General features: G+C 41.8%; 1 protein-coding gene across 3 annotated transcripts in view; it reads left to right on the top strand.

The window, feature by feature from the left end:
* pcdh15b (protocadherin-related 15b) overlaps window positions 1-19,964 on the top strand; it is a 209,479-nt gene that overhangs the window by 71,876 nt on the left and 117,639 nt on the right. For all 3 annotated transcript variants that reach the window (XM_031805197.1, XM_020460822.2, XM_031805196.1), the window contains 3 exons: window positions 2,566-2,685; window positions 2,978-3,088; window positions 17,314-17,484. In XM_031805197.1, the coding sequence (XP_031661057.1) occupies window positions 2,566-2,685; window positions 2,978-3,088; window positions 17,314-17,484 (402 nt within the window). The remainder of the gene's footprint in view (window positions 1-2,565; window positions 2,686-2,977; window positions 3,089-17,313; window positions 17,485-19,964) is intronic.

The following is a 19,964-nucleotide window of genomic DNA, read 5'->3' as shown; positions in this document are numbered from 1 at the left end:
AACGTAACCCTTACCCTGACCCTTATTCTAACCCTAAACGTAACCCTTACCCTGACCCTTATTCTAACCCTAAACGTAACCCTTACCCTGACCCTTATTCTAACCCTAAACGTAACCCTTACCCTGACCCTTATCCTAACCCTAAACGTAACCCTTACCCTGACCCTTATTCTAACCCTAAACGTAACCATTACCCTGACCCTTATCCTAACCCTAAACGTAACCCTTACCCTGACCCTTATCCTAACCCTAAACGTAACCCTTACCCTGACCCTTATTCTAACCCTAAACGTAACCCTTACCCTGACACTTATTCTAACCCTAAACGTAACCCTTATCCTAACCCTAAACGTAACCCTTACCCTGACCCTCATCCTAACCCTAAACGTAACCCTTACCCTGACCCTAATTCTAAACCTAACCGTAACCCAAATAGTTGCTTATCGACAGATAGTTGACCTGTAGAGCAACTACAGATGGGAGAAACCGGACTATCCAAACAAAGTGTGACTTACACGGAGTTCGACTGACACGGAGATAGGGGGTCCAATAGAATGCAGAGTCTCCTGTCCATCAGTCAGCTTTTGAAGCCCATGTAGTGGAGAGCTACAGGGCTGTCAGAGCAGAGAGCGATATAACAACAGCTAGAGGTATTCGCTGCTGAACGAAGTATGTTGTGGAGCTGAAGACATCTGCTAATGGGAGATCTTGACTGCACACGTGGACATACTTGGCATGACGCTACTGTGTGTCATAGAGTATCTGGAGAGCCTTACTTGCACGCATTCCAACTTTCCGCTGAAGTTGCAAGCCCGGAGGATGGAGGAGTTAGTGAATGCCAATCATGCGTGCTAGCTCTGTATGCTCTTGTGAGACCTTGACCCTGTTTAAAAATTCCATTAACTACACCTTCACCTGAGACTGGCATCAAGAGTTATAGTTGAGGCTGAATCACTCACACGTGTTTATCAGGCACTTAGTCTTTAGACAGCTCTAGATGCACCTTAACCTTTCAACACCTTGTTATCTCATATGGGGAGCATCTTTTGGCCTCTCCTTGTGTATCCCAATAAATACACTACTAAGATGTGCTAAATGGTGTATGTAACACCTTGGTTATTAAATGCACTGTACACTTCTTTATGCCACATTAATTCATTCGTTACGGCGGCCTTCATGCATACAGTCTGTTCCGCAATGTTTATCACTGAGGCGCTAATGTGCAGACTAAGGGACGTGGAGGAGTGATGTGCTCCCAGAGGCGTGTCTGTGACCGGTTGGCGCTGGGAGAGCCTTGCATCCCAATGAGGAATCGTGGTGCCTGTCCTAAATAATGTTAGCTCCTAAATAATGCGTGCTTATGTATTTCTGCGGTTAACAAAATTGCAGAGTGGATGGGATGTATGGCTGTCCCTATCCTGTCGAAGACGACAGAGTAGATTTCAATTTTTGCGAATGGGAAACATGGAAATCGTGCCTCTACTTTTCATTACAGCACCTCTTTAGAAATTACACTTGGGGTCCCTGCTGTGGGTTTCTATGAGGTTTTTCCTATTCAGCTCAGTGAAAACATTTCTACAGTCGTGTTTCACTGAACTCTCTCCTCTCTTCCTCTTGTATCTGACTTCTTTTGTGTGTTCATGTTCCTGAAAAGTCAGATACAAGAGCAGCAGAGTAGCATTTCAGGAGCTAAAATACCCAGGTTTCCTTGGTGCTGCCAACAGGCACTAGACTATTACCTTCTCTTCTCACATCTGATAGCGGTCCACTGTGGGGCTCAGGTATGACAGCTGAAAGGAAGCATTCTGGTGCTGTGAATCACTCGCCCCTCTCAGAAGACCAAGAGCAAGGCTTTGTAGGTGACTGGCTGAGCTAGCCACCTCAGAATCCAACAGGGATTATGTTGTTGTGCAACCAGTCACTTCAAAACCTAACTAATCCTGTTGTCTGTAAACAAATCAACGGCATGTTGTGACGCGGGAAATAATTGTTACAGTTGCGTATCGCAATGCTATTTTTGACGATATTATATAGCTACTTTTTTTGTTGCTAGGTAGCGTAAGCTAGCTCTATTGTCGACTGTGCCTGCACCAAAACTGCAGTATTTTTCATCCTATAGCTTGTTCTCCATCTTTAAAAAAAATAGCGATCCAATATTGTTTTCAGAACTTTTGTTTCCATGACTGATCAAAACTCATTTTCTCATGCGCTCTCTTGTCCCTCTGCAGCAGAATATGTCAGGAATGTCAAATCGCAATAAAATTGCAGTATCAAATCACAAAACATATAGAATCCAGAGAATCTTAATAGTCGAATGGGCACCTAAGTCTCGTGATAATATAGTATAGTAAGGTCCCTGGCAATTCCCAGCCCTAATGTTGGTTTAGCCCTTACTGTCTGTTTCACTCAGAATGGCTGGATCGTTAGTGTTTTAATGAAGGTTGTTGTCGACCGAATGCTTAGCACAGGAAAACTGACACTTACATCTGATTCAAGTGTGTGGAGACTTCATTTTTATAGTTTGGATCGTTAGTATTGTCATAACGATGTAATAATGTCTCACAGTTGACCCCAGTTGGCACCACCATCTTCTCCGGCTTCACTGGGAATAATGGAGCTCTGGACATTGATGACGGCCCAAACGGACAGATCGAATACATCATCCAGTACAACCCAACTGACCCGGTATGTCACATCTCAACACTTACTGACTGACCCATCCAATCTGATTCTCTTTAAACCCACGACTGATGGCAATCACACTGCACAGCCTCAAAAGATTGCTAGAGATATTAGATTATGACCGTATTACTCATATCACTAGGTAGGTGTCACAAAGCCACAAATGTCCTGTTGAGGCAATCTCTACACCGGAGATCTCTGCACTCGCTCTGGCAGACAATGAATGAGGCAAGGAGGAGCTTTTCTGAGTGGAGTGCACTCTTAACCCAGGGTAGTGTATCTCTTTGTGTCACAGATGGCCAACAGGACGTTTGACATCCCTCTCACCCTTTCTGGCTCGATGGTCCTGAGGGAGAGGCTCAACTACGAGGAGATCACCCGCTACCTGGTCATCATCCAGGCTAATGTAAGTCTGTCTGTCTGTCTGCATGGCTATCTAGTCATCAAAGTCTGTGGTCATGTCTGGGGATGTACCCTATTCCCTGTATAGTACACTACTTTTGACCAGGGCCTGCCTGTCTAGGGTAAGCGATGGACAAACCAAACACTGGAGCATACTGTACTGTACATGGGTACAGTACTGTACAATGTGTTTTTTTTTAATAGGGTAGGCTGTAGCACTAAGAAAAACTTGAAGTGAAACTTTATACCACTTTGTAAATGCAAAATCATATTTCTGTTGTGTGGAAGTTAAATGATTGTTGGATGTTCTTTTGAAAAGAAGGACATACTAGATGTCCAAGGCAAGAATGGTAAAAGAGAGTACAGAATAATCCATTAAATTATTCCTCAGTCAAGGTATGACTCTAGAATGGAACATTCACCAAAGGTGTCATTCATTTCCAGGATTGTACCAAAATGTTTTGGAATGTCTTTTGATACTGGAACATTTGAATGAACAGATACTTGAACCGACGTGGCGTGTATTTTCAATGCAAGTGCTTTCCAGGCTGAAATGAATGCAATGCAGAATGTTTTTGAAAACTTTAATCTTTTGGAAAATACAGACAGGATGTTGCACTTAAGATGGAACCGCGGTGTTCCACCAATTAGGTGCCTTTTAGGTGAGTGGCGAGGCCTACGCATTTTTTTAGATACTCCTACCCGAGGTAGAACAAAACACAAGCATGTTTTTTTTTCTCCTCTAATGTATCCCATTTATGAAATGGATGGTTGTGTAAAAAAAATATTGCTGCCAAAGTGGTTCAATTTGATAGATATTGTGACACACCCCCTAAACTCGAAAAGTGCAGAATAATGTCTGGCTAGAAGGTGGATGGGTTGCATAATCTCATGTAATCTAATATTGCAAGCTCTGACATTTCCTCAAATGTGGAATGCAAGTAGTCAGTTTGTCTACACTACACACACAAACAAACAGGGTATCGTAATGGATCTTGGGAATATAGACCTGTAAACACAGAGAGTTTCGGCGGAATATTTCTGATGAATGTAAGCTTTACTTTTTGGTAGCTGGTTAATAGACAACTTTACAAGTCAAATGGTCTCTCACTCAGTGCTATATGGTCCTGCCTGACAAAAATACATACACACTAAACGACAGAGGGCTCCTGAAGGGTGAAGGTTCTATGTGGAAACCACAGGAGGTTGGTGGCACCTTAATTGGGAAGGATGGGCTCATGGTAATGGCCGGAACGGGGGAAATGGAATGGCATCAAGCACATGGGAACCATGTCTTTGATGTATTTGATACCATTCCACTGATTCAGTGGAATCCGTGGAATGGTATCAAATACATCAAACACATGGTTCCCATGTGCTTGATGCCATTCCATTTGCCCCGTTCCAGCCATTATTATGAGCCGGTCTCCCCTCAGCAGCCTCCACTGGTGGAAACATGATGACTCAAAGAACCAAATGATGAAAGACTGTGTCGGTGTAAATACATTTTTATTATGAATCCAATATGGCCAACATAATTAAGCTCAAACACCTTTGCCTGCATATAAATTGCCCTGGTTTATTTTGTATTGTGTTATTCTGTCTTGAACACTGGAGCTGCTGGGCCTCTGACTAAAACATTCTAACAGTGTAATTAATACATTTCATTCATTCTATCGCAACATAATTGCTTGGTTGTGTTTATGAAGGCCTTGGGTAACATTAGAATACTTCAAAATATATATTTTAAGTAACACAATAGCATTTACATTAGTTTGTTACTGTACAAACATTCAATTCAAGTGTTCAATCAATCCATTTTATTTGTGGAGTGCTTTTGTTATAACTATGAGACGGAAAGCAGATGTGTTGGAAGACGGTAAACAGCTTCTTTTTCTATAAACAAGATACAAATAAAATACCTCAACCACCAGTCAAATGATGGAAACAGCAGTAGGCTAAACATTGTATAATGGCCTTGGTAAATAGTGAATATCGGCACAAAAACAAGTATGGCATTATAATGAATATAAGTGTCAATAGGACAGCAGTCGCAAATAGCCAATTGCACTTATCTGCTGTTTTTGTGCGTCAGTTGGATTTCATTTAGCTGTTATCCCTTGTCGCAACAGTTGCCACCATTTTCGTAACGTTCACTGGCTTGACACACTTTGACATACCTTTGTTTGGTTGTAGTCCGTAATGGTCTCCGGTTCTCTCGTTATTGTGTCCCGTTGTCTTATCATTCTTCAGCACCGCTGTGGAGTACAATGGCTGTGCAGGTGCCTTATTCTGTGCGGAGGGAGGGAGCTCCCGTCTCATTTTGTTCATGCTGCCCGGCCAGACTTGTTTTCTTTGCAAGCAACCTGTTCAGCGATGACAGTAAAGGGAAGAAATGTTACATGGTGACATCTCTTCTCCCCTTGCCAACCTAAGGTTCCACAAGACTCATCACCACATTCTGACTCCCTCTCACCTGCTGCCCCATGGGGATATTTTCCCAGATATTGAAAGCCATTCAGCATGTACTCTTACTGTGTAGCCTAGTTGGAGAGTAGACTGACAAAACTGCTTGGATTCAGTGGACTGATGTGGGGTACACCGTTTTGAGGTGATAGTTAGAATAGATGAATACAATAGAATGGCCGCCCTGTTCTTCATTCACAATTGGTGATTTACATAGTTATGCATCGTCCGCTTCCCCTCACTCATCAACTCATCCATTCTCCCCCTTTCTCCCCCTTTCTCCCCATCATACTTTACTTCATTTGTTGTTATGTGTGTGAAATCGGTATAGTTTAGGTTCAGTTTCGAGGTAATTATCAGAGTGATTATCAACTATCAGCAGAAGGAGCGGAGCAGGCCCAACTCTCGGGAGAAGTCAGGGGCAACATGGGAAAACCATCAAAAAATGTCATGCCCCCCAAAAAAGGGTTATAACTCCCGTTCTGTTTGTGAATAAATAAATCACGAGTGGTCAAAAATAACTGCTTTAGCGGTTCTAGTGTTGAAAGGGTTTCATACGGCTCTTGGTATAACTATGAGTGGCACTGCCATGCCTCTGTTTTGAATAGCTGAAGCCAACTAGCTTTTAAATGTGTGTTCATGTTTTTCGCAACACAAGCACACAGTAGTGTAACCAAGTTACAGGAAAGCAACCTGTTATACAACAGTCAGCCACTCTAGCAGCGTATATGTACGGCTTTAATGGTATCCCTATTTAGCCTACTGAAACGAAGTGTGCAACGTTGATTCAAAGTCTTTGAGGTGACCAGGACATGAGTGTGTCCTAACAGGGTGAGGAGAGAAAGTAGCCAGTATTGGTTTTAGTTCTGGGGCCTGACCAGGTCACACAGCTAACTGGTCATTCTGGCAATGCTGCAGCGACAAGGGCAGTAAGTATCCTTCCTGTTTGACTGTCAGGGTATAACGTTTCCATTTATACAACAGTTGGGTCGAGGCACTCCGCACATGCAGTCTGCATGCCATCGAGAATCATTGACTAACTGGAATGTTATCTCAGCCTAATTGATGCAGGGGATACTCCAGCAGTGGAATGGTTAGTTGTCTGGTTGTGTGTGAGAGTGTGAGATTGATGTCACAAACAGACCTGAATGTGGCATATTTCTTTATATTCCTTTGGAAGTCAGGTAGAGAGATTTATTTGGCCGATATTTACTATGCGTAGTTGGCTGTGATTACGCTCTTGAGCGGCTAGATGTTCTTTACCATTCAGCCATCAGATTTGCTCCTTATAGGACAGATCACTGCACTCTATGCTCTTCTGTCAACTGGTCATCTCTGTATACCAGTTGCAAGACCCACTGATTGATGCTTATTTATAAAACTCTCTTAGGTCTCACTCCCCCCTATCTGAGCTACCTACTGCAGCCCTCATCCTCCACATAAAATACCCGTTCTGCCAGTAAGATTCTGTTAAAGGTCCCCAAAGCACACACATCCCTGGATCGCTCCTCTTTTCAGTTGGCTGCAGCTAGCGACTGGAACGAGCTGAAAAAAACCCCACTGAAACTGGACCGTTTTGTCTCCATCTTTTCATTCAAACACTCAATCATGGACACTCTTACTGACAGTTGTGGCTGCTTCATGTGATGCATTGTTGTCTCTACCTTCTTGCCCGTTGTGCTGTTGTCTACAGTGTGCCCAATAATGTTTGTACCATGTTGTGTTGCTACCATGTTGTGTTGCTACTAGGGTTATAAAGGGTTGGAAACCTTCCGGAAAATTTCCATGGGACGTTAAGCCCGGGAAATGTGGGAATTTTGCTTAAATTCATTAAAAAAAGTTAGCTTATAACAGTGAACCTTTTTTGTGGGATACGCATAAGGCAAATCTAGGTCTTGTGACATATTTTGGTTAAATTATCCACAATTCAATGGAATTGCAACCCTCTGTATGCACAGTGCACTCTTCCATCACATGTACAGCTGATTCTCAAGATCTTGCACACGATGGAGATGCTATTGAGCCCACACTACTACACTGTCTGAGCCTAGGACTACATGCTTTCTGGTAAGTTTTGATTACAATACTGGATGGGGTGAATATATTTTATATGACATACATGTTGTTAACTAGTAAATAGTAACCTACATCAAAGTGTGTTTTAAATCATTGCTAACTTGTTAACAAGTTCTGCTAGTTAGTTTTTGCTACCATGTGGTTTTTAGCTTGCTTGAGCCTGCTCAATGAGGAGTGTTAAGTCTTTCACCTAATTCACCTGTTTCATGTTAAAACATTTGTCTTACAAAGGAGTTGTTTAATCTAACTGCTTAACTATGTCTTTATACATGGAATTGTATTTGGGTTTGTATTACAATTTTTTTCTAATCTTTACAGGAAAATGCCACGTGCACTATATGATGTCTGGAGACATATCACTGCAGCTAATGTATCGGGTAGCAAATACTGTGCTAAATCATATGTGAAGAATGCAACAAAGATGCAGAATCTAGCCAAGTACATAAAGTTCCCTCAACACTCACAACAAGCAGCCTCTGACAAAAGTCCCTCTACTTCTATTCGAAGTGAAAATGATGACTCTAACACCTTATCGATAGCAACAGCTCAATGGTATGTCAACAGCACACCGGCCTCTACATTGCAGATGAGCTGAAGGCAGTCATCAATGACCTCGGACCACAGAAGGTATTTGCACTGGTGACAGACAATGCTGCGAACATGAATGTCGCTTGGTCTAAAGTTGAGGAGCTCACATCACACCCATTGGCTGTGCTGCTCATGGATTGACTCTGCTCCTCAAGGACATCATGGCACTGAAAACAATGGATACACTCTACAAGAGAGCCAAGGAAATGGTTAGGTATGTGAAGGGTCATCAAGTTATAGCATATAACGAGAGCACCACATTGAAGCTGCCCAGCAACACCCGTTGGGGTGGTGTTGTCATCATGTTTGACAGTCTCCTGGAGGGGAAGGAGTCTCCAAGAAATGGCCATATCACTTGATGGGGCTGCCGATTATGGACAGCCCCATCAAGAGGATCCTCCTGGATGATGAATTTTGGGAGAAAGTGGTAAGCTGTCTGAAACTCCTGAAACCGATAGCAGTAGCCATTGCACAGATTGAGGGAGACAATGCCATCCTGTCTGATGTTCAGACACCGCTTGTAGATGTAAGAGAAGAAATCAGTACTGCCCTGCCCACTTCACTGTTGCTCCAAGCAGAGGAAACTGCAGTTCTGAAATGCATCAAAAAGTGTGAAGACGGCCTCCCTGGTGGCGCAGTGGTCTAAGGCACTGCATCGCAGTGCTAGCTGTGCCACCAGAGATTCTGGGTTCGAGCCCAGGCTCTGCCGCAGTCGGACGCGACCGGGAGGCTCATGGGGCGACGCACAATTGGCCCAGCGTCGTCCGGGGTTAGGGAGGGTTTGACCGGCAGGGATATCCTTGTCACAGTGCACAGTGCATCCTGTCTGGTGCACAGATCAACAAGGCCTATGGTGTCCTCACTATCGTGTCTCGCCACCTTGGCCTGGATGAGGGCAAGGTTCTTGTCAGTTTGGCGAAGTACACTTCCAAGCAAGGGCTTTGGGATGGAGATGCAATATGGCAGTCGTGCCAACATATCTCATCAGCCACCTGGTGGAAGGGACAAAGTGGATCTGAGGCTCTTTTCCCTGTTGCCTCCGTCATCCTCCAAATCCCACCAACATCAGCTGCCTCAGTGTGCAACTGGTCCTTGTTTGGGAACACACACACTAAAGCACGCAACCAGCTGACCAATACAAGGGTTGAGCAATTGGTGGCCATCCGGGCAAATTTGAGGCTTTTTGAGCCTGACGACAAGCCATCCTCAACAAGGTTGGATGGTGACAGTGAAGATGAGGCCTCAGAGTCTGATATACAAGAGGTGGACATTGAGGAGGTCCAGAGAGAAGACATGGAAGCCTGAGAGGAAGACAACCAAAGCCTTAGTTTCTATACTATTATTTTACAGATGTTTGTTGAAAATGCTTTTGGGAGATGCGATGGATCATTGTGGATCATTCAATATTCCCTTTCTTTTATTGTTCAGTGAAATCATCCCATGTGAAGAGTAAACACATTTAATTCAAGTTAAATTCATAACAATTCTATTTTGTTCTATTGGAAGGACTTAATCATTTGCAATTATGTCTACTTATGATAAGGCAAAAGGTTTCTGTTTCTGTCTCCATATGATATGGTAAATATATTCAATGCAAAAAAACATCTACATCTACAATGGTATTAATATTAATTTGCATATATTCCCGTTAATTCCCATATATTCCCGTTAATTCCCACAGAAAGTTTCCACCTTTGAATATTCCCCAAAATGTGCAACCTTAGTTGCTACCATGCTGTGTTTTCATGTGTTGCAGCCATGTTATGTTGTCGTCTTAGGTCTCTCTTTATGTAGTGTTGTGGTGTCTCTCTTGTTGTGATGTGTGTTTTGTCCTATATATATATTTTTTTTTTTTATTTTAATCCCGGGCCCCGTCCCCACAGGAGTCCTTTTGCCTTCTGGTAGGCCGTCATTGTAAATAAGAATTTGTTCTTAACTAACTTGCCTAGTTAAAAAAAGGTTTAAAAAAACTTTGAGCGTGATATCAGGTTACCTAGAGGTTACTTAGAGTGTAGGTCATCGACTGGGACTATGAGGCGTTGGTGATGAGGGACATAGCACAGCTCCACACACATATACATTCGAAGATTATCCCTGGGCTTTGATGGAAAGTAAGTGTTGCAGAGGTGGTGGAACTGATCAAGCAGAGACCACTATCTCACAGTCAATCCCCAGCCACCATACACAATCATATACAGCATCTTTATTTAAGTTTGTCCCTCCCAAAGGACCTATTGTTTGCCATAGATGGCATTATGCCCTTATATGTTGGGATTACTGTACAGTTTCCCACGCCAATGCATTAGTCACCACAGCATGAGAGCTCATTCTTCACATTCTAGTACAGTCCAGGTGTCACATGGGCTTGCCAGCCCTGGGTGTTAGCAAAATAGGTGCATATGAGGGCAATATGCACATCAGCACTTTCCAGATGGCGTTTTGGCTGTTGAATGGCCTCCTGACATGTGGCAGTCCAGTTGCATTGTGTCTCTGTCTTTATTAACTGCCAGAGGGGGAACTGATGGTGGAGTGGGCCTATCGAGGACACTTCTGGGAGATTCAGGAGGGCATTGACATTGGAGAGGTGTGTTGGTTCAATGTGGTGAACAAGCTGCCTTATGTGGTTGCATCCCAATGTCACGAAGTCAACATGTACGGGCAACTCCAGGGCAGACTAGGAGATTCAAGATGGCATTGACATTGGCTAGGCACAATTCCCATGATGTGAAGGCCCACTAAGTTGATGGCATTTCTTTTCAATGAGTTTCAGATTGTGTTGATTCATTGTAGTGAACATCTGCCTAATGCGCTTGTCGTCATCTGTGGTTGCATCCATAATATCACCAAGTCAACATATACGGCAACTCCAAGCAGATGGCCAGGAGGGTGGACAAAAAATAAATATGCCAGCTCAGCCCAAACAGCATAGGAGTGCACCGGAACATCCCCAATGCGCATCATAAATGCAGTGAGCCAGCGGAAGGTCATGTGTAGGTCATCGACTGGGATTCAGTCAGACGTATTGGACTTGCAATGAATCAAAGCTTACTTCTAAATGATACGATTACTTAGTGATTTAAGAGCCCATTCCTGGAAGCACAAGTTAACCCATAGCTGTTATACAGCAAGTTGTAGAGCTAGGGAGAGGATGCCCTCTTTTTCTTTCGTTGGAGCCTCTTGAGTTGCCTCCTTGATCCTCAGAGGCTTGTGACTTGGAATACTTGGTGTTGCCATGCATGCCAAGAAGTCTGCTTCCTTTTTTATATCCAGACCAAGCTATTTGAGTGTAATTGTGGGAGGCCTATTGGATTCCCAACCATGGTTGAATTACACTGACATAGTACACTAAGTAAGTAAGTACACAAATCTAAAAGATCTAAAACATGTACAGGTGATTTAAAACACCATTTAATGGTATTGTGGCAGACATATTGGATTCTGGACGCCATAATGGATTTGGCCCCCTAACGTAATTGAAAGAGGCTGGAACATCCAATCCACAGAGGTACCTTTTTGATTGAAAATAAATGACAGTGTTCGCGGTCTCTGCCCAGAGCCGATTTAGATTTCAATAGCCACAACAACAAAAAACATTCATCATAAATATTCATAGTTGATATTTCTACCTCTTCTATCTCAGTGTTTACAGGTCTATATTTTCAAGATTCATTAAGATATCCTAATGCTGTTTGTTTTGTAGTGTAGATAACCGACTACTTAATTTGAGCAATATCAGAGCTTGACAGTTTGTGTTCCATGAGTTTATGTGGTCACTCCCCCCTCCAGCCAGATATTATTCTGCAACGTTTGAATTTAGGGGGTGTCACAATATCTATCAATTTAACCACTTTTGCAGTAAAATATTTTTACACAATCATCCATTTCATGAATATTAGAGATGTGAAAAAACATGGTTGTGGTTTTGTTTTACCTCGGGTAGGGGTATCTCAAAAACTAAAACCCCTTTTTGAGGATTGGCCACGAGCAATAAAATAATTGTATTTTTATGTTTATATTTATTTCCCCTAATTTTAACATTCAGTCATAAAGAGCACATGTTCAACTTAATAGAAAACATGTTTTCCCATCTCAGGAGGTTATTAAGTAAACATAAAAAATTGAAATAAAAGCCTATTAAGTGCCAAGTAAAGCAACAGCGTTGACCGTAACAGGGTGGACATTTTCATCTTAAGGAAGCCGTAAATCCCCTTGTGTATTGTGAAAGCATTTCTAGCCTGTCTAGCTACAGTATGGGTAACATTGTTGACGTGTTCTGCCGACCCGCTCAGTTTTCCACCACAAAACACCAGAAAAAGGCTAAAAGGAGTAGAACCAGCTCACCTACTTTTACACTATGATTTGACTGTTAGATGTTCAATATTTCTTTCAAAAAAGTATCATTTAAAAAAAGGTTTCGCCATATTGAAACGGAATTCAGCTCAGGTACCAGGGTCGACCTTAAAATGAATCTCTAATCACGTTAAATAAATGATAATCTTCAGAAAGGACAAAATAACTATCTTGGTCTTTACAATGATGGTGAAAACTTGGAGAAATGTTGTGGTAATGGGTTCAAATCTTCTTAGAAGCCAGAGAGGATGCACAGGAGGAACATGTCAAAATGTTTAACTTTATTCCTATGAAACATCTGATTTTATAGAATTTTCCATGTGGTCTGTATTAAAGGGCACTTCATCTGATATAGCAGGCTTTTAAAATGCACAATTTGTACTTACAATATCAAAGGGATGCAACAGGCACTCTTTTTGGGGAACCCAGCTGCGGAATGAAGGTAGACAGACAAAAATATACTTTAAATCATTGGTTGGCAACATCCAAAACTGGCCCGTGAGTTATTTATTTTGGCCCCCTTAAGATTTTTGTAAGAAGATATATATAATAATAGTAATTGTTAAATCACCAGGAATTTAGCTAAAAATGTGTTTAATTTAGGAAATCTGATCTCAAGTATTCCCACAAATAAAATAATACATATGTGTATCAATGTGAAATTATTGTTATTTTCAAATAAAATCTCTCTTTGGGCTTAGTTGTGGTCAATTTGCAGTGTACAAATTATTATAATTATGTTCCGCCCCTCCAACCATCTGCTCCGACAAAAATCGGACTGCGGCTGAATCTAGTTGCCTACCCTGCTTTAAATTCTCAGTTACTAATATCCACCCCTGTCATCTATATGCAAATGAAACCATCATCTATAGCACGGCTCCCACACTAGATGTGGCATTTCTCAAATTGCAGAAAGCATTTAATGTTGTCCAACATAACCTCTTTCAGCTCAAATTGGTCATAAATAAATAAATTCAAATATTAATACAAATATTGTTCTCAAGAACAAGAAAGCAATCCTCTACTCTGCCTCAGAGAGTCCCTTTGCAAAACATGCCAGTAGAGGTGGTGTCATCATGCAAATACTTGGGATTTCACATCGATGAAACGCTGTCTTTGTAAAGCTCCGCGTTCAACAGCTCACTATAAAGCCTAAACTTAAGCTGACATTCTTCTATAGAAACAAGTCTTGTTTTTCATTTCAAGCTAGAAAAGACAGCAACTCTTTTTTTTTGCCTTTGTTGGACTGTGGTGGTATTCTGTACACGAATGCCCTGGGGTCTTACCTGCACACACTAGATATACTTTACCACACTGCTTTAAGATTTGGAACCAACACAAAAGCTCTTTTACACATCACCGTACCTTATATCAGTTAGCAGGATGGCCATCCTGAACTGTAAGGCGACAGGCTCATTGGTACAGTAGGCCTTAATGTTTATCTAGAAGTCCATTTTAGGGCAGCTGCCAATATTTTCACAGGACTGTTCCGAACACAAGAACAGAGTTTGGTAAGAGTGCTTTTAGGATTGCTGCCCCATCATCTAGGAACACTTCGCAAAAGGACTTAAAACAAGATCATTTTATTCTCATTGATGATTATACATCCCAGATAGGAGGGCTGTTGACCATTTTAGATCAGGTTTAAGAGCGTGCAATCAAAGTTCTCTGATGCACTTTGCACTGTTTTAACTTCCATTCATAGTTGTTTTATGTTGTAGTGTGGTGCTATTCTTTTAGATCAGTCAATTATAGAATATACTATGATACTCTTACTATGATATTCTATTTGGTTCTGTTATGTAAAATGCAAATTCCTCATTATGTGATCTTGTGAGACATTTGATTCAGCTTTGATCTAACTTTACTAAACGAGCACCATTGTGAGAAGTGATCATCTTCTATTTGTAATAATAATAATAATAATAATAATAATAATAATAATAATAAGTGATCCGTATGGATGAGATGTCATTTCAAGCGATTGAAGCGGCCTTCGTTGGTGCTGAAAGGGACAGCGCCAGGATCACGGAATGATGTTAAAGATGTTGAACCAACTTGTGGCGCTGAAGGACAGCCTAATAGGACCTAAGACTGTGGTATAGCCATTTGTAGACTATAGCCTAATATGAATACAAATACATATAGATTGCTAGGATAGCTTTATTTGCAAGTAGGCATTTCATTGTATTGTGTAGCTTACCCGCTGTATCATAAATATAGTTTGATTTGATTAGCTTGACACATGGCTACAATATACCCTAATACAGAATAAAAAGTGAACTATCAATTCATATAATTTATTTGCATAGATTAAACATGCTATCAATATCAATTGACCGGGTAGTGAACATAAATAATTACTGCATAGAATTGTAGGAAATTAATTTGAAAACAGCCATAAAATCAAACTTTTGATGTGGTGTATTTATGCATCTCAATAAACTATAACCTAAATGCATTATTACTTCCAACTTCCCCCAATTGACATTTCCAATTGCTCACCCCGACACACCAAGCTAAAACAGGCCCTGTGTCTCAACAACTAACCAGTGTGGGCTAAATATCCCAAGCAGGGCTACAGCAACGTCCAGAGAGGGGCAGGCTCCTTGGGTTTTGCGGTGACCACTCTGGTTTGGGTGTCCTCGGCGGAACAATGTTGCCAAAACTAAGTGGGCACATATCGTTCTGGGTTCCACTTCGCAAGAGGGGGTCCGTTGATTTTTATGAACATCAAGGCAGACGCACAGTGATTTTTAGATTTTTTTTATTCAACGTTCTGACTGGCCACAGTGGTCAAGCCTCCGAATGGCCTCTTCAGTGCATACACGCCTATAGTTCTTCATCATTCTCACCGCTGCCAGAAAGAAGAAGGGGAAGAAATCTTCATATACCTACCTCTAGGCTTCTGTACATATTTATTTGGTTTGTCAACCTATTGTTTTTCATGGAATGGTAGTGGTAAATAAATATCATTTATTTCAAATGTATCCAAATACATTTTCCAGAAATAGTTTTACCAGCTCCGTGCATTCTCAAATTGAAAAAAGTGAGCCCACTCCACTACACTCCAGGTTGTGTTTCATGTGAAACTACAGTGGGGCAAAAAAGTATTTAGTTAGCCACCAATTGTGCAAGTTCTCCCACTTAAAAAGATGAGAGAGACTTTCATTTTCATCATAGGTACACTTCAACTATGACAGACAAAACGAGAGAAAAATCCAGAAAATCACATAGGATTTTTTATGAATTTATTTGCAAATTATGGTGGAAAATAAGTATTTGGTCACCTACAAACAAGCAAGATTTCTGGCTCTCACAGACCTGTAACTTCTTCTTTAAGAGGCTCCTCTGTCCTCCACTCGTTACCTGTATAAATGGCACCTGTTTGAACTTGTTATCAGTATAAAAGACACCTGTCCAAAACCTCAAACAGTCACACTCCAAACTCCACTATAGCCAAGACCAAAGAGCTGTCAAAGGTCACCAGAAACAAAATTGTAAACCTGCACCAGGCTGGGAAGACTGAATCTGCAATAGGTAAGCAGCTTGGTTTGAAGAAATCAACTGTGGGAGCAATTATTAGGAAATGGAAGACATACAAGACCACTGATAATCTCCCTCGATCTGGGGCTCCACGCAAGATCTCACCCCGTGGGGTCAAAATGATCACAAGAACGTTGAGCAAAAATCCCAGAACCACACGGGGGGACGTAGTGAATGACCTGCAAGAGCTGGGACCAAAGTAACAAAGCCTACCATCAGTAACACACTACGCCGCCAGGGACTCAAATCCTGCAGTGCCAGACGTGTCCCCCTGCTTAAGTCAGTACATGTCCAGGCCCGTCTGAAGTTCGCTAGAGCGCATTTGGATGATTCAGAAGAAGATTGGGAGAATGTCATATGGTCAGATGAAACCAAAATATAACTTTTTGGTAAAAACTAAACTCGTCGTGTTTGGAGGACAAAGAATGCTGAGTTGCATCCAAAGAACACCATACCTACTGTGAAGCATGGGGGTGGAAACATCATGCTTTGGGGCTGTTTTTCTGCAAAGGGACCAGTACGACTGATCCGTGTAAAGGAAAGAATGAATGGGGCCATGTATCGTGAGATTTTGAGTGAAAACCTCCTTCCATCAGCAAAGGCATTGAAGATGAAACGTGGCTGGGTCGTTCAGCATGACGATGATCCCAAACACACCGCCCGGGCAACGAAGGAGTGGCTTCTTAAGAAGCATTTCAATGTCCTGGAGTGGCCTAGCCAGTCTCCAGATCTCAACCCCATAGAAAATCTTTGGAGGGGGTTGAACGTCCGTGTTGCCCAGCAACAGCCCCAAAACATCACTGCTCTAGAGTAGATCTGCATGGAGGAATGGGCCAAAATACCAGCAACAGTGTGTGAAAACCTTGTGAAGACTTACAGAAAACGTTTGACCTCTGTCATTGCCAACAAAGGGTATATAACAAAGTATTGAGAAACTTTTGTTATTGACCAAATACTTATTTTCCACCATAATTTGTAAATAAATTCATAAAAAATCCTACAATGTGATTTTCTGGATTTTTTTTCAATTACAGGCCTCTCATCTTTTTAAGTGGGAGAACTTGCACAATTGGTGGCTGACTAAATACGTTTTTTGCCCCACTGTGAATGTATGCAGCTTTCTGGATTGAAAATGTATTTCAATCTCAATGTGGTTAAATAAAGGATAAATAAAATTTTGTAAATAATAATCTCCCCCTGTAGGACCGTGCCCCGTACCCCAACGAACGACGCACCGCCACCACCACCCTGACCGTAGACGTGTTGGATGGGGATGACCTGGGGCCTATGTTCCTGCCCTGCTCCCTGGTTGACAACACGCGTGACTGCAGCCCCCTCACCTACCGGGCCCACATCCTGGAGCTCACTGACCCAGTAAGTGTTACTGCAGACCAGCCCCAGCTCTAGAACCCCTGCTGAGTAGAAACATTTGACATGTCCCTCTATTCAAACAGGGCTGCTTGAGAAGCAGCTCACTCCTCCCAGCGCTGGGGAGAGAGGTAGCTAAGAGACAGCTTGGCTTCTCTGGGCCTCTGTTTGTATATCAGCCTCAGGAGCCATTTATGTCAGCAGCATGGGTGCGCTCATATTAATATTAAACACGAGGCTCAGTGTGATTTCATCTGTTTTTAAGCTCCTTTCCAAGATTATGGCTTTGAATACGCAGGGCTATTCGATTTATGATAGCGATAGATTTATGCTAGATTCATGGGCAGTGATATATTTCATGTTGTTCAAGGATAATCATCATGATGATGCAAGTTCAAATGATGAGAATGACTATGAACATTAGCGACCACTGATGCGCTATTGTTTTTGTTTTTTCCGTGATCCCATTTTTTATTTTATTGTTATTGGTAAGACAGGTACACATGGACAAAGAAACAAGTGACAGGACCGAACAAGACAAACATTTCTCCTTTGACCCCCATCCAACAGAACTTCCCCAACCCAGCGTTAGATTAGTCTTTCGCAATAGCAGTAATGGTTTGCTATTGTGAATGCATTGTGGCGTTCTATACAGATGACAGACACTTCTTATGATTGGAGGAATCGTGTTGACTTGTCAGGGCTACTGTGTATGGAAGTATTTTCGACTAGATTAGATTTAAACTCCAAACAGCGTGACACGTGTTTTCTCATGTAGAATGATTATCAACATATCTCCTTGTCAGTTCTATTGATTTGTGTTCACTGATCTAGGTAGGCAGTCTCTCTTGATCAAAGTCTACCAGAAGTAAATGGCTGAGTCATGGAAGCATGGAAATGCTATAATTACAGGACAGATAATTCACAGGTAATTCGTTTTACACTTTGGGCTCTCTTACCTTGAGTAGAATCAGTGATTCCTTTCAAGTATTACTAATCCAAATGTAAAATGGATACTGACAGAAACAAGGACAATTGTTTTTCCAGGCAACCCCATTAAAATGCCTTCAATGAATCTAGAAAAGTCTAGTTATTATCACTCATGACTTGAAAACACTCGGCGATTGAATCCCAGACTGCACAAAAACAAAGACATTGAGTAGTACTGCAATACAGGCCAATGCTATTGTCAGTCCATTCCATTGATACTACCAAGCAACATTTTTGCTGAAAAGTTTTTAAAATGACATTCTTTCCAAACATCAGGCAATATCCTAAGAAAGATAGAGTTACAGGTCAAACTATGACCTTGAGACGGCAGTGGTACACTAAGAGCCTCACCAAATTTTTGTGTCACATCGTCAATTGGCGACCCATCCCTTATGGGATTAATTGACAGACAAACAAACATTACAATAACTCACTATGGAAATTAAATAATAATAATTCTTCCAGTGTTCTCTGCATTGTGCATCACATACATACTGTACATACATACATGCATACATACATACATACAAACACAGATACATACATACATACAGTGGGGCAAAAAAGTATTCAGTCAGCCACCAATTGTGCAAGTTCTCCCACTTAAAAAGATGAGAGGCCTGTAATTTTCATCATAGGTACACTTCAACAGACAAAATTAGGAAAACATTTTTTTAATGAATGTATTTGCAAATTATGGTGGAAAATAAGTATTTGGTCACCTACAAACAAGCAAGATTTCTGGCTCTCACAGACCTGTAACTTCTTCTTTAAGAGGCTCCTCTGTCCTCCACTCGTTACCTGTATTAATGGCACCTGTTTGAACTTGTTATCAGTATAAAATACACCTGTCCACAACCTCAAACAGTCACACTCCAAACTCCACTATGGCCAAGACCAAAGAGCTGTCAAAGGACACCAGAAACAAAATTGTAGACCTGTACCAGGCTGGGAAGACTGAATCTGCAATAGGTAAGCAGCTTGGTTTGAAGAAATCAACTGTGGGAGCAATTATTAGGAAATGGAAGACATACAAGACCACTGAATCTCCCTCGATCTGGGGCTCCACACAAGATCTCACCCCGTGGGGTCAAAATGATCACAAAATGAACGGTGAGCAAAAATCCCAGAACCACACGGGGGGACCTAGTGAATGACCTGCAGAGAGCTGGGACCAAAGTAACAAAGCCTACCATCAGTAACACAATACGCTGCCAGGGACTCAAATCCTGCAGTGCCAGACGTGTCCCCCTGCTTAAGCCAGTACATGTCCAGGCCCGTCTGAAGTTTGCTACAGAGAATTTGGATGATCCAGAAAAAGATTGGGAGAATGTCATGGTCAGATGAAACCAAAATATAACTTTTTGGTAAAAACTGAATTCGTCGTGTTTGGAGGATAAAGAATGCTGAGTTGCATCCAAAGAACACCATACCTACTGTGAAACATGGGGGTGGAAACATCATGCTTTGGGGCTGTTTTTCTGCCAAGTGTACCT

The sequence above is a fragment of the Oncorhynchus kisutch genome, linkage group LG25 (genome assembly GCF_002021735.2).
Source record: "Oncorhynchus kisutch isolate 150728-3 linkage group LG25, Okis_V2, whole genome shotgun sequence".
Taxonomy (NCBI): domain Eukaryota; kingdom Metazoa; phylum Chordata; class Actinopteri; order Salmoniformes; family Salmonidae; genus Oncorhynchus; species Oncorhynchus kisutch.
Note: the sequence above shows the minus strand (reverse complement) of the source record. Positions and strands in the feature narration are given on the sequence as shown.